Source organism: Sylvia atricapilla, chromosome 14, assembly GCF_009819655.1.
Source record: "Sylvia atricapilla isolate bSylAtr1 chromosome 14, bSylAtr1.pri, whole genome shotgun sequence".
NCBI lineage: Eukaryota > Metazoa > Chordata > Aves > Passeriformes > Sylviidae > Sylvia > Sylvia atricapilla.
In genome coordinates this window covers 3,921,753-3,937,692 of record NC_089153.1, presented here as the reverse complement: position 1 = coordinate 3,937,692, position 15,940 = coordinate 3,921,753, and the positions used below count along the sequence as shown (strand labels likewise).

The 15,940-nt window shown below is 41.2% G+C and overlaps 2 protein-coding genes across 2 annotated transcripts in view; one reads left to right on the top strand and one right to left on the bottom strand.

The window, feature by feature from the left end:
* The window catches only part of INSYN2B (inhibitory synaptic factor family member 2B), a 29,300-nt gene extending 21,484 nt beyond the window's left edge, over positions 1 to 7,816 (bottom strand). The window contains exon 1 of the mRNA XM_066328937.1: positions 7,624 to 7,816. The gene's annotated coding sequence lies outside the window, so the exon portion shown is untranslated. The remainder of the gene's footprint in view (positions 1 to 7,623) is intronic.
* DOCK2 (dedicator of cytokinesis 2) overlaps positions 1 to 15,940 on the top strand; it is a gene marked incomplete at its 5' end in the record, with an annotated part of 150,790 nt that overhangs the window by 81,805 nt on the left and 53,045 nt on the right. The window contains 2 exons of the mRNA XM_066328940.1: positions 9,694 to 9,792; positions 10,879 to 10,973. Of these exons, the coding sequence (XP_066185037.1) occupies positions 9,694 to 9,792; positions 10,879 to 10,973 (194 nt within the window). The remainder of the gene's footprint in view (positions 1 to 9,693; positions 9,793 to 10,878; positions 10,974 to 15,940) is intronic.

The window sequence follows — 15,940 nt, the reverse complement described above, 5'->3', positions numbered from 1 at the left end:
CTTAATGAACATGCCTTGAAAACTGATAATAATCTAAATGGAAAATTTGATTCCAGTCCCTCCAGCTTCCCAGACTCTTGCCTTAATATTATAATGTTGCAGCCATAGTTGGGAGAGTCTTTGTCCAGGAACCACACAACAGATCAGCAGATGCAGGTCTGGAAAGCTGGAATGGAACATTCAGCTCAATGGCTTTGTGTTAACTAATATGGGGAAAGAATTTATTGATAAAACATAGCAGAATGATGTTGTCAAGATTTGAGATATCTCTTCAAATATCTTGGGAGTTCTTTTGATTGTGTGATGGTTCAGCATCTACCAAATGCTGGGTCTGTCCCTCAGCTCTACAGAACTAAAAAGACAATTACCTGCTTCACCTTTGGTGGCATTTCAGGGCAGGACTAGAACAGAAATGACACTACTGCCCATGGTCTAAGGAGCTTTTGTGAACAGCTCCAGCAGCACAGTCCTGTAGCTGCTATTAAACCCAATGGCACTAATATAGAAAATACAGTGGAGGTGTGGGTTGTAATGGTTCTAATCATCACCTTTTCTCTGTGTGTGTTGTTAGATATGTTCTGCTGCTCCCACACACTCTGTATTGCAGTGACTAACCATAAAAATAAGAGACTATAAGACTGCTCAGGTGATGCAAACTCTCAATATCAGAGGCATAACAAATTACTTTGCTCTGGCACTCTCATTGATCAGGTTTGCCCGTGGTTCTGCTTTTGTTAGTTTCCTGCTAGGATTGCAATTCCCTACCATGTATCTACCCTCATTATTTCTGTTTGCTCTGCCCAAAAAAAGGTGTTGGCACCTTGGCTTCTTAGCAAGACCATCTATTAAAATTAAATCCTAGCTTAGAGATGAGGAAAAATAAATCTCTGCAAACTCATCCTTGAATATTTTGGCAGTAAAGCAACACAAAGAGGTGTCCTGGCACACAGTCGTCATCCTCAGAAGGAGTTCAGACAGTCAGAAGATGTGGCACCACAAAACGTTTTGATAATCATGTTTGGGAAATTGTTGAGAACTCCTTGAAGCCCAGTTTGTGTTTGGGAAGATTTGTTGTAACACAGTGTTGTTACATCAATACTCCCCCGTTTTTCTGAGGATGGTTGATGTTTGGGGTATTTTTGGGGGAGCAAGTTTTAATTTCAGAATAAGGATATAATTTTTCGTCAGAGGCATTTAATGCCAGGGGAGCAGAGGTGCCAGCTTTCAGCATCCTGGTGCATTTTCCAAACAGCCAGGATCAGGAATTCAGTCCTGTCCCATTGTGGTTTCAGCATTCAGAGGCTCCTGGACTGCAGTGACTGAGCAGCTGAGGGACAGTCACACCTCTGATGGAGCCTAGGCCAGGGCACTCTGGAATTCTTTCCCTTTTACAGGGTTTTGTCTGGTTTCTCTTCTTCTCATTTTAAAAAATGGAAGCAAAACCAAGAGCTAAAATAATCCCTGATTCAGTTATTCAAAGAAATTTCAACCCTCATCTTCATTCTACTTTTACTGTAAGTACAAAATGAATCCAGCTCTTGGGCTGGTGCTAAGTTATTAAAGGAGTGTTCCTTATTCTGCCAGAGCCCAGGGATAATATGTTAGAATCTCCCTAAAAAATACAGATTACCATATGCACAAATAATTGATGCAGACAATGCTACTTGGGAAATTTCCATCTGTATATGATTGGAGTATCAAAATTCTCTGTTTATATTATATTATAATTGAAATTCAATCAGCCGGGGCATAAGTGACATCCCTTGAAGAGACCCACGCCTGAGGAGGATGCATAATTGGCTGGAGGTTGTGGGTTGTAGGTTGTGTCCCTTGGCAGGACATTCTGTGATTTTTGGAGTTTTATCCTTTCGGATTTATACATGTGTTTCCACAGGGTTTTTTTTCATGGAGCACCCCCTGTGCTTTCCACTGAACAACCTATCCAAGATTTAGGATGGAAAGCTCTCTTTAGAAAGATGGTGGGTTCTGCTGTGAATTTTTGGTTTTGCCTATTACTCTGCTAAACAGACTCCAGGATTTTTTTTTTTTTTCAAGCAAAAAAGAGTAGCCCACTGTTACAAAACAGTTAAAAACGTAATAAAAGCCCCTACTGGATATAATTTAAATAAAAAAATATTTCAGATGCAAATTAAAACTGTTCTAAGAGTCCCTAGTTGCTAATAGTGGGTGGATTGGTTAGTGTAATGGACATAATTTGATGGAAAATTATTTTTACCGGGCCCTATTTTCTCCATAAGATCAATTTAAAAGTAAGAAGGAAGTTTCTGGAGTGAAATTACTTTCAACAGTTTTGAGCAGAACTGTTGTGATAAGATTTGGTTTTAGCCACTTGCAAATATATTTTATTAGTCTCATCTCTGATCAAGTAGTTGAAATTTAATTTCATTTTTCTGTCTTCAGTAAGTGCAGCTGAAAAAGGACAAAATCAAATAGAGTGATACAGTTCTGGGAATACAGGAGGTGGCTCTGTTTCGTTTTAAGGAAGTGAATCATCATCCAAGACATTCATCTTCACATTGTGTAAATTTAAAGTACATGGCACAGCAATAAAAGATGTTACTGCACTTTGAAGAGCCTGGATTGCTCAGTTCTGCTCTTTTTGACCCCAGGGCTGCTCTCCCTCGCAGCTGCTCTGTTCTCTGCAGCCTCCTGTTGCAGCCCTGGCTGGGCTGGTTCCTGCTGTTAAGTGTTGCTCCTCAGGGCAGAGAACTCTTCCCCCGGCCCTGAATCACTTCCTGCAAGTTCCCACCTTGGTGGAAATGGAAGAGATTGGCCCATCTCTGTTACAGTTAATAAACCATGGGTGGTGTTATTATTATTGTTATTAATTATTTTATTATCTATAAAAATATTTATTATAAAACATTTTTATTTATTTAAAATATTTAAAAATAAACTATTACTTATTAAATTTTTTAAAAAAATATTATTATTAATCTTATTCCTTGCCTGTAGCTGGTGTGCAGCTCCACTGTTTCTCTGGAAAGCTGAGTGCATCATCTCCAAGGATGGGATGAATGCACAGGGACACCAGGCAGGAGCAGCTCTGCCTGCTTGGCTGCCCAGCTGCCCGAGTGGCATCAGGGCAAAGCAACAGCTCCTGAAAATAAGAAATGAGGGAGATGAGCAGCCTGAGAGCCCAGGGACACTGGGGTGTCCCCGTGGACATCTCAGGTACCAGGGCAGGAAGGTCCTTCTGGCCTGCAGCACCAGCCTGGGAGGTGGCTCAGGTGATTGTGGGGACACTCAGTGGGGTGAAGAGGAGGAGGGAAAAGCTGCAAGGGATGGGAGATTTCCTCTGATGGAGCACAGTGATCAGGAGTGTGGCAGCAGTGCTTAGGTCAGGAGGTGGAACAGCTCTTCTTCTTTATTTTTCTTTGATAACTATGCTCTGGACTAGTTCAGTTTCCAAGCAATAATTGCTCATTCCAGATCACAGCACCACAGAAGAGTCACAGAATATTCTGGGTTGGAAGGACTCACAGGGATCATTGAGTTCACCTCTTTAGGGCATGGCCCATTCAGGTATTAAACCCACAACCTGGGCATTGTCAGCACCACGCTCTGACCAGCTGAGCTCAGCTCAGAGCCTTCTGATCTCATTGATTAATGTTATTCATAATTTCTTTGTAAATATGCCTTGAAGATGAACACAAAGTTAATATTACAGGAAAAGTAGTAAATTATGCAACTGTGTTTGAACACAGACTTAGACAGAAGTTAAATCAATTATGGTGGAGTGTTCATATCAACCAGAGACAGTAGCAGGAATTTTGGAGTGGATTTATGGCACAAAATCAGCCAAACAACAAAACCCAGCAGCAGAAAAAAACATTGCAGAGAATGAAAAATCTTATTTTTTTGAATATTGCTGGAAAATCAGCACAAAGTTAAAAATACACCCCTGTAAAAAATAGCAAAGATGGCAAAAGATATACTCCATGAAAATCAAGCTACTTTTATGTCCTACAATGAACCATAATTTTATTGCTTTTGTCTATGTATGGAAACTTCTTGAATGAAATAATACTAAATTGTTGTGTTTGCCTAACTTGTAACAAATCTTAAAATTGCGCAGAGCAGCTGCTGTCACTCTCTCATTGTGTTACAAAACTGTTGTGTATTATTCTACCTGGTAGTCTGCTGCTTTTATAGTTGTACATCCTTTTAGCTAAACCTTGTGAATGGAAAGAAAATGGTAGAGCAAGCTAAAACAGCTCAGCGTGTTTTCAGTCAGAAATCCAAAGCTGTCAGAGGCAGGGTGCTGTTCAGTCAGCTATAAAACACAAGGAGACAGAACCAATGAACTGTAGGAATGTATAAATGGAAAATTAAAAACTCACACCCACTAAGAGTAGATGAATGTTTCTGTAAATGAATTATTAGTGCCGTGTGCTTATTGGCAGGCTCCAAGCCTGGATGGATTGGGAGCTGCTCCCCATTTCACACGTGATGGATACTCGAGGGTGTTGCATAGCAGCCTGTCCTAATGTTTATGTATTTGTGCCTTTCCAACTCGAAACAGCACATTTTAGGGCTGCTCATGCACTGGCAGGGACATCTATTTCTGGAGAGAAACAGAACTACTGCATCCACAATTCACTTGAAATTCTGCTTATTTTTCCTTTCAGACTGGTATTGTTTAGTATTTTCATAATATGATCAAGCTCTTCATATGCCACAGTTCCCAAAGTTTAATGGGGTTTTCTGAGGAAGTGTGGCTTCAAGTTACTGTGGTTCTTTGTGGCATCACTGAGCATCTTCCATACTTGTTCTCACGTTGCTCTTTAGCTCATGACAAGGGACAGCTGTGATGACTCAATCATTCTGTGAAGACAGTATTTTTGGAGACATTCTCGATAACAGACTTGTACAACATAAATATTGATGATTTTTAACACTTGATTAAAATAGTTGATTGGTTAGTTTTGCTGTGATTACACTCAAGATGACATATTTATCACTTTTCTTCCAGAAAGATGTTTGCACTTATTGCTGAACAAAAAAACAAAACAAAACAAACCCAAACCCAACCAAAACAGAACTCTTTGGCCCAATGAAATTCTTGGTTGCTCTCTTTATGAGTGTTATCTTTTACAATTACTGTTTCTAACATACAATGAATTTTGAAACTTCTGGCTTATCCTAAGAGGGAGTGCAGAATTAAATCTAATCCATGATTGCTGCAAACACCACTAAATGCTGGGTTGTTTAATAAGTTTCTTTGCCCCGTAGGGAAAGCCGTGTGTTACTCAAACATGAACCATCACTGGTGTGGGGTCACAGGTTGTGAGGAGGGTGCAGAGCCCCCTCACCTCCTGCTGCTTGGGAGAGTGACAAAATGAGCATGTCCATGTGGTTCTGTGTTTACACTCAGCCTCTGTGTTGGTGAAGTGCTCTATTAATGATGGTAAATGCTACTTAAGTGCCTACATTAAATAAATATCCCCCTGAGTCCTTCCAGCAGTGCATCTGCATGGGGATTTGCCTACCCTGCAGCCACTGAAACCCTTCTGCTAGATTAGATCAAAATGTAGCTTCATTCCCTGTTATTTCTGTTGTTTTTCCAGCGCATTTGCCTCATCCTTGTGCTGCTGCTCTATTTGAAGTTACTACGGCAACCTGTCACCATCTGCTCTTACAAAGTGTGCTGGGCTTGTGTTGCTAGGTGTTGAAGTTTGTCATCTCACTCATATGATCCTGATGTTCCTCAGCTGTTTCTGCTCCTGCACACGCTGCATCCACAGCTAATTTGCACTTTTTCAGCAGTGCAAGAGACCCCACACCTTCCTGCTTGACCTCAGGGAGTCCTGTTTGTTTTACAGAATAAGTCTGCAATTCCTTTTGATGTACTTTGTGTATACTCAACCAAAACTGCATCTCTTTCACCTCACCCACTACTTTGTAATATTTATACTAAAGCCAACACTTTATTTCATTTATATATGGTATTAATAAGCGGAGTTTTAAGCAGACAGAGAATTTGAATGTTTCCTGGACATTTTCTCCTCTGTTTTATTTTCATTTCACCACCTATTTACTCGTGTTCCTCTTTCTGACAGCAGTGCAGTGTTCATATTATCAATTTCTGTATTTCTTTCCACTTTTTTTTTTTTTTTAATCTGACAGAAAATTGGATAATTTAAAAAATCGAATTCAGTGCTGTTTCTGTTTTGGGTTCTTTTGTGTTTATACGGAAATTAATGTACTGGAGTTGGGAAATATTTTATTAGATCTCCTTACAGTCATGCAGAGTTGGTTATGGGGTATTTTCTGTTCACATTGTCTCAGCAGTCAAGTGTTTACTTTGATACATTCATTTTTTATACATTTGACCTAGTTCTAATTAATGTTTTTCTGCTGTAATTCACAGGCTAAATCCTAATGAGCTTGAGCACAGCTAAAATTATTTGCTAGGATTCTACCTGAACTTCACCTTGTCTGCCACAACCTTTTTTTATACATTCAATCCCTATGTACAGCGTTTGACCTAACGAAATAAGTTTTTAAGAGACTGTTGTGTGATTCTGAATTTCTTTTTGCCATCCTGTGAACACGCAGGCTGTGTCCAGGCACAGGGGCTGGTCCTCGGGCAGAACTTACTGTATTCACAGACACTTCTGCCCTTTGCACACTCCAGTAAGAGGCACTGAAAGGCCAGGGGAGAATTTCAGCGAAGGCAGAGAGGTATTTTCAGGTTTGATCACAGCTGTGGAACTGTGTTACCCTTCGGCTGTGCCAGTGAGAGTGGCAGTGCTGGGGCTGCAGGGGCGCTTCAGGGATCTGAGGCTGCCTCTGAGAAGCCAATATTTATTGCTGCCATTTGGGGATTAGGAGGGAGGGGCAAGATTTAAACCTATGAAGATGCTAGCAGATGATTTCTGATAGTTGAGATTGCTGGCAAGAAAATGGTTAAAGATCAGACACTATTTGTAATTCCCTGCTTTACAGTTACACGGAAAGGCTGGAGGAAGTTTTTGCAGCAAATCACCTTTCCTGACACCTTTTTTATCATCATTCAGCCCAGCTGATGTGAATTTGATAGGTTTGATGCGAGGTCCTGGCCAGCAAGATGTGATCTTTGTTTATGGCTCTTTTCCAGGCATATCATCTGTTAATTTTAAAATCACCATACCCGGTCACTGAGGCGTTCGTGCTGTACCACAATCACAGACATAGCTAGACACATTTTTTGAAGTTGGTTTTAACAAAGGAAATAACCTTCTTAAAGTCTTTATGCCCTTAAGCATCGTGATACATCTATTCAAAGCTTGTGAAGAAATGCTTCTCATTTCAAAAAGTGATTATTTAACTTGAGTCTAGAAAGGCATTCAGTGGTGAATGCTTAACTACTAAAAATACAAGCTGCTTTTCGTGTCTAACTTCTGCTGGTAATCTTTTTTCAAAATCAAGGCATGAGAAGAAAACCCCCACACAATTTCAGCACCGAATCCTTTGCAATTCATTATTCCTTTCAGCTATGCATTTAACACAGCAGCAAAGATTTGTCTGCTCCAGAACTGTAAAAGTGAACTACTACCGCAGGAAATCCAGCATTTCTTTTAGAAGAGCATCGGTACCCGAGAACACACGATTTCTTACCTGAAAGCTTTTGGTTTACCTGCAGAAAATGAGTCTTCTTAGCCTTAAAAAGTAGGCAAGGCTCCCGCTGGCACTAAGGTTACTCCAAAAGAAGGTACGATAGGTCCTTTAGGTTGTAATTTCACTCTTTGTATGCAAGAAGTGTGCTGGGTCTGCTCACGGAGGAATAAATAAATAAAGCCCCAGCAGCACGAAGCGACGAGCAGCTGGTGAAGTACAAGACCTCTAGTGGTGGCAGGCAGCAGCTGAGACAGGGACAGAGCACAGGCAGAGCTTCTCCCTGCCCTGGAATGGGGACAAAATGGTTGGGAGCCACTCTGATGTAACAGCGGGACAGAGCGAGCCCGAGTGACACCGAGGATGCGAGTGACACTGAACATCCCAGTGACCCCGAGCATCTGAGTGACACTGAGCATCCCAGTGACACTGAGCATCCCAATGACCCCGAGCATCCCAGTGACACTGAGCATCTGAGTGACATTGAGCATCTGAGTGACACTGAGCATCCCAGTGACACTGAACATCCCAGTGACCCCGAGCATCTGAGTGACACTGAACATCCCAGTGACCCTGAGCATCCCAGTGACACTGAGCATCTGAGTGACACTGAGCATCCCAGTGACACTGAGCATCCCAGTGACACCGAGCATTCCCAGTGACACCGAGCATCCCAGTGACACTGAGCCCCACAGTGACACTGAGCATCTGAGTGACACTGAGCATCCCAGTGACCCTGAGCATCCCAGTGACACTGAGCATCCCAGTGACCCTGAGCATCCCAGTGACACTGAGCATCTGAGTGACACTGAGCATCCCAGTGACACTGAGCATCCCAGTGACACCGAGCATCCCAGTGACACCGAGCATTCCCAGTGACACCAAGCATCCCAGTGACACTGAGCATCCCAGTGACACTGAGCATCTGAGTGACCCCGAGCATCCCTGTGACACTGAGTATCCCCAGTGACACGGAGCATCTGAGTGACACTGAGCATCCCAGTGACCCCCAGCAAACCACTGACACTGAGCCCCACAGTGACACTGAACATCCCAGTGGCCCCGAGCATCTGAGTGACACTGAGCATCTAAGTGACACCAAACATCCCCAGTGACCCCGAGCTGCCCCAGCAGCACTGGCACACTCAGGGCTGGCCACTCCCAGGCCAGGGCACAGAAAGGATTTAAGGAAATCCAGGAAATGATTTTGTGTGCTCACCAATTTTTTTGTTAAAATCAAATCAAAACTTTGGAAGCAGGCTCGTTTTTAAACCAAGCATTAAAACTCCAGCAAGTTAAAAGGAATCAATAAGGGAGAATCTTATAGGCTTAAAGAAACACTGCAAATTGTTAAACTCACTCTCATTGCTTGGGAAAGAAACGTATTTGTGGCTTTCAGTAACAGTGAAAACTCCTAGATGCAATAGATAGATAATAGAAAACTCATAGAGACAGCAAGATACAATGATGTCTCTTTCAGCAGTTTGACTTTAGGAACTGAGAAAGACCAAACACTTCCTTTTAAGCAAGTTTGAAAGAAGTTTTGAGGTATGAAGGTCATGATGTTCTACAGAAGTTTGAAAGTTCTCTAACAGCTGCTTGAACACCTGCAGAATGTAAAAAAAAAAAAAAAAAAAAAAAAAAAAAAGACATTTCTTCCACTATTTCTTCCTGTGAATAACAGAATTATTAGGATTTTTTTATTTTCTTCCCATGAATTCCTAATAGAAGAATCCTAGGGAACATCACATGCCTTTTAGGAGTCTTAAGGTGATACTGAGTTGTAATTTTATATAAGAAGTTTTCTTGTCGCAATGTGTGTTTCCATGTGGTGTCTCATTAATGATGCAGCCTTCTCACAAGATCCTGTCCCTTGCCAAAGCAGCTTTTGAATAATCCTTTTGGAGTTTTTAGTTTGTTTCTTTCATCTGGGCTCACAAGAGCTTGAATATTATTTATTTTTACATACATAAAGGGATTTTTCAGTCATTTCACATGCTTCAACTTTAGAAAGAGTACAATCCAATGTGTGAAGTGATCCACGTGTGTTCATTCTGCCTGGTTTGCTTTCAGAGTCATTTTGTGGCATGTATGACAGCCATCCTAAACCAGATGAGCGACCAGCATTATTCAGTGTACATTGAAACCTTCCAGACAAGTTCAGAACTAGTGGTGAGTACTGAGTAATGGTGAAGTTAATAGTTATAATGTTTGATTTCCTGTGAAAAATCTGTAGATTTTTTGGTGTTCCTTATCTGATTCTTCCTAGAATGAATTCTGTTGCTGTACATTTTTTGCCTCTGTGTTAGTGCATTGCCTCCCTCTTCTAAGGTGACATTGGACAACATTGTAATCAGAAATTTGCGCAGAAACAAATTTCTCTGTTGATTCTGGCACCAAGGTGGTGATGTAATGATCCAGAGTAAGTAATGGGATCTTTGTGTTGTACCCTTTTGAGGAAGGGGAAAAGAAAAAGAATAAACCCACAACAAAACAACATCAGAACTTATCCTCACATAGTTGAACATTCCCTCCACACTTCACACATGGTGATCCATTTCCATTTTCATTTTCACTATTGAGTCTACTCCTGGTGCAAATAACATCGTAAGCTAAATGGAATAAATGGCCTATTCTTGTCGTGCATCCTTCTTTTGTGATTGTTTCTGCCAGAATTTAATGGTACCAGAAGGTTTCCACAGTCCTGTGTGTGTCCTTTGACACTCCTGGTGTAGCTGTCAGGTAAGGCAGGGCAGTGGCACAGGTTTGGATTACATCTGCAGTTAGTCCCTGGAGGCAATATCTGCACTTGTCAAGAACTGATCACTTTCCTTCCTTTCTTAAAGACAGAGTAGTGCCATAACTGAAATTTTAAATATGGACTAAATGGAGGAAAGAATAAAAAAATCCTGTATTTTTCAAATCTATTCATTCTTATGCACAGCGCGACTAATTTATAAAAAATATCAAACTTTACACAGAAGTAAACCACTACAACTTTTTCTTTCCATTCATTTACGCCTTCTATTTTCCAAAGACCCCTGTATAATGACTAATGTAATGGATTTAGCTTCCATTTGGAATCTTTGCTGTTCTACAGGACTTTGTCTCCAATCTCAAATTTACTGCTATCACCAGGAGCTCTTTGACTTCACTTAGAGCAAAGTGGAACCCTCCCCTCTTGGCTCCTTAATCCCACAGAAACCTTTCCAAGGGGAGGTCACCCAGCCTCAGCCTGACTGCATTTTGTTCTTCCAGGATTTCTTGATGGAAACCTTCATCATGTTCAAGGATCTCATTGGGAAGAACGTTTACCCCTCGGACTGGATGGCCATGAGCATGGTGCAGAACAGGTGAGGAGGGGAGCAGGACAGTGCTCCTGCTCTCTGTGCTTGTGGAGAGTGACCCACTTCATACCTACAAAACAGTGGTCACTGCAGTGCAGGAGTGCTTTATCATTCCACTCTGGGGAAGGTCATCTGAAACAACCCAAGAAGGTCATCTGAAGCAATCCATTAAAGAGCTTCTTGCCTGTGCTTTAAGTCCACTTAAAATGGAAAGGGAGAATTACTTGCTTTTTTTATTTGTTTGAATGTTACTTTTACTGATGAATTTATCCTAGCTTCTTGTTTTCAAAGAAACACTTTGAGTTTAGATGCTGGATTGGGTTATGAAGTGAATACACTTTTTAAGCAAGACTTCTGCAGGCATTCACCTTTACTATATTTATTTTAGTTTTGTAGGGATGGTGCTAACTGAGTTTTCTAGAAGTTGCAGAGGGACAGGTCTAAGAGTTAAGTGTCAAAACTGCATAGGTTGGAATGAACTTAGTCCACAGATGCTGTTTATTTGAAATGTCACTGTTACACAATTCTTCCACTTTTAAAAAGAGAGGACTGAGGATACTTAATAAGGTTGATCATCTCCTGAGAGTGCTTAGTCTTAAAGAAAAGATTTGTCAATAAAATGTACAGTTTTGTGATATGAGATTTCAATATGGAATACATTTTAATCTAGGATCTGAATTATGTTAAATGAAAAGGTTGTTTGGGGCTTGTTTTGTATTCTGTGATTCAAAAGTGAAGATTATCTTCTAGTAGGTAGTGATGGTTCTAGTCAGGTGTCCAAACCTCACTGTGTCACTCATGGACATTAATGACCCTGCAGAGGGATGCCTGACCCCTCTTCTGAGGTGGGCAAGGACAGATGTGTCAATTCAGGTCGTATTTTGTACATTACAGGAGTTTCATCCCTCTTGGTTTTCTGTCTGAGCCAGTCTTTGGCCTCTCAGGTGAAATCTAAGTCCTTGCACATTCTTATGTTGCTGCTGCTGTGATTGTAATTAGCTTTGATGTAGCAGGATCACTCTAAAAAATAACAGTTTAATACTAAACTACCTACAATCATCTGGCACACGTCAGCTCATCAAACCTTTCATATGTAAAAGTGTCTCTCTTATCTAGAAAATGCTGTTAACACCTGGATTATCCACAAATGTAGGATTATTTTATTCTGTGAGGGTGGGAAGTGTCTGTCCTGGGTCAAAGAATGTCTTTGGGGCTTTGGGCTTCACTTGGTGGTGTCTGTACTGAGTCAGGTTCTGACAGTAAAAATTGCTTTGGGGGACTGTGTGTGTGTTCATGTGCCTCCTAATGACTCTGAACTCTGTGGACAAGTTGTTCCAAGCAGGTTTTGTTGTTCTAAGCTTTATCCTTTGTAAAGAAATAAGCCAGCATTAAAAAATACTGTTTAGAAGCTATTTAATAGTTCTCCTGTAAACACATTGCTGCCCTAAAATAACTTGGCGCTGTTTGTACTCCTTGATTATATTGCTGTTCTCTGGAATGCATAAGGAAATGAGTTATTGATCTTATTTTATGTCTTAATTTTTATGTGTTATCAACAACTGAGAGGGAGGATTTTTATCAGTCGTTATAGAAATTTAGTTTTGTTTTTTTTCTTTGCTGGGGTTTTGGGGTGGTTTTTTTGAGGGAATGAGTGTTCTGCAAAATAAATTGAAGCCTAATTTAGTTTTCTAGATTTGTCTTGTTAACATTCTTTACCACAAACCAGAGAAGTAGCAGAGAAAAAGTCACAGGGGATCAGGCTTAGGTCTCTTATAATAACACCAAGATTAGAAAAGACAATTAAAACAAAACCCCAACAAACCAAACAAGAGAAATATCAGCACAGTGCAAGTCTTGCATTCTCTATTCCCCTGTGTGAACAGGAGGCTCATGCTGGCTTTCTGCTCCTTGGAGGTGTTTTGCCTCGAGTCTCCTCTTTCTGCATTTGCAAAGAGCCTGGTGAGGGCTGTGGGGCACATCCGTGGTGTCACCTGGGCAGTGACAAGGTGTAGATGGTGGCACTTGTGCCCTCCGGGTGTACAGCACAGGCTCCCCGTGTGCTTTGTGGCTTGCAAGGACAGTGGGAATTGGAGGAGTTTTGCTGCAGCACAGAGAGGTGAAATCAGTCCATTCACAGAGAGCAGAGCAGAGGGAAGAACATCAGCAGCAGTGCAGGTCTGGTCCTGTTTGCTGAGCAGGACACCCCAATTCCTGTGATCTGGAAGTGAAAACAGGCAGGGCAGGAATGATATCAGGGATATTTCAAGTAAAAGTTTGCTGTCTGGCCTAGATGGGGGCACACAATGAGAGAATGGCTTCTTACAATGTCCAAAGGAAGGGAGAACGGGCACATTGTTGTCCAGGAGAAATTCTGGTGGGTGAATTGAAAGAGTTGGAGTAGACTCTTAACTGACTAAACTTACTTATTGAGCTTGGCCTGTATCAGGATGGAATGATTTAACCCAAATGACTTTCCATCACTATGATAAACAATGTGCTCTTTGCTTCCCAAGCTCATCCCAGAGCACTTTTGGGGGAGGCTGTGTGTGACTGGCAGTATTCAATGAGCAGCAGAGAATGAAAAGGGGGAATGAAATCATGAAATACCTTTTCTTTTCCCTGTTTTTCTCTCCCTTCCATTAGCAGCAAGACAGAAAGAACACTTTTTTATGGCATGCTAGATAGGGCAGGACGCTTTGGGAAACAGTAACATCATCATTGAGGTCGTGAGGATATAATATCCAAGTTGCTTTTATGATCCTCCATGGTGGATTTAATTAACTTTTGTTCTAATTAAAGTTGCTTACTGCGTTCTTCTTATTAGTTACTACTGCTTGTATGTGCACTTTATTCCACTCATGACACTTAGATATTGGCTATTAACTTATTAAAAGCAGTAATTCCTAAGTACATGGCATTTGTGGGGAAATGCTCAGCTGGTTTAGGTAATACCATATAGTCTGTTTATCTTTCAGCTGCTCATAATTTTAATTTAGAGAGAGAGATAGTTTCTGCCAGGAAATTCATGTACTTTATTGTCAACGTGAAGTGCGTGGGGAGTGAGATTTGCTGAGTAAAAGGAGCAGTTAGCAGGGTTAGCAACCACAGGGCAAGTGTTCACATCCCTTCCCTTGTCCTCTGGGCTGTGGAATTCCTCACAGGGAGGCTGAAAGTATTTGATCTGATCATTATGAGTACGTAGGATCAGTCTGGTTGGTGTCCAAAGTGGGTTAGTGAGCACTTGGATCGTTTGCATGTCCATTTGGGTCAGGTTTTGAACCTTTTTTTTGCCCACGCTATTTTGAGGTATTTAAAAAGAAATGGAAACAGGGTTTCACCAGCACATTCCAAGGTCAGATCCTACTCACTGAAAAAACTCCTGCAAGATAACACTGTAGGGTATTTTCTAACAGCAGTAGTTGAGCTTTTTCTAAAATATGTTTTCATTACCTGTGTATCTGAGTGTTTTCAGACATCTGTCAGAGTCAAGTCTTCCCCAGTGCTTTTCAAGTCTAACTTGAAAGGTTTAGCACTGCAGGTATTTGGCAAAAGAGCTGGAATTGTTGTCAATTTTCTTTCATTATACATACTAAAAATAGCTGCTTACTTGCTGATGAACTGCTTTGTGACACCCTCCAGACGTGTTTCTCATGGAGCTCACACTTGGAGCACTGTTATTAATGCAGCCAAAGCTCAGTGTGCCTTCAAATGAGTGTCACCTGCAGCCCCAGGCACCTCAGCCGCTCTCAGCCTGCCAGGGCTGGGGTCCTCTCACTTCTCCTGGCCCTGGGGGGGAGGCAGAGGAAATTCCTCTTTGGTGCCCAGCAAGGGACTGCTGGGGCTTCTGGTCAAGAGAAGACAGTAGGGATTCCAGGACTGGGTTTTGTTGGGGTGTTTTTAGTGTTTTTCTTTTCATAGATCACCAGAGAATGGCTTTGTGGCACCTGGAAAACTTGTTTTCCACATATTTATGCATGGTCCTGAAAACAACCTTGGAATAAGTGTTCAAGGCCAGGTGGGACAGGGCTTGGAGCAGCTTGTCCCAAAGGAAGGTGACCCTGCCCATGGCAGGGAATGAAATGAGCTTTAAGGTCCTTTCCAGCCCAAACCATTCTGTGATTCAATGAACTCAATCTGAAAGGGACAAAACCCTCACATTAATTAAAATATTTGAGCTGCTTCTCAGGCTTCCATTCACCTATGGATGGAAATAAAGCTTATCATATTTAACAAACAAATACCCCATCCCAACCCCCAAATGAATAGTTTAGGTTAGCTTTACCCTGAAAGCTGATTCGTTTATGTAACTAAGGTTGGATGACGGTGTTATGGTTTCTTTTGTGCAAAAAAGGCAGAATTTAGAAGGCTGATCTGCTGCATACAAGTAACTCTTTTCTTTGATCTTGTTTTCCTCTGGAAGTTTTGACTGATTTAAACATCTTCTTATAGAAATGCCGTTGTTTTAATAAGGGCTTGAATTTTCAGGGGAGCAGAATATATTTATACACAGGCTTATGGCACATTGCTGAACTTTGTAATTTCAATGTATAAGAAAATATTCTAAGCAACGAGTACAAATGCCTAACAAAAATATTCTTTGGTGCACAGTTGCAGAAAAGGATGAATAAGGTATTATAACAAATGCAAACAAATGCTACTGTTTAGTCATTGATTTAATGGTGTACAGTGATGGGATGTGTCCTGGGACAGTTTGGCTTTGCTATGGGACTAAAAATGTCCTTATTGAAATGCAGTTTCCCTGCTAATATAGAGTTCCTTTCAGAGGGAAATTTATTTGTTTATTATTTCCTGTGCTGAGGTATTTGGTGCATAATGTGTTATCAAATTTGTATCTCCTGTCCTGTCCATTTGTATCTCCTGTTTCCTCATTGTCTTTCTCAGTCTCCACAGAAGTCAGTGTTTGTAATCAGGGAGTTGCCATTAAATAGTCCTGGGGCAGTGGGGTGAGGCCG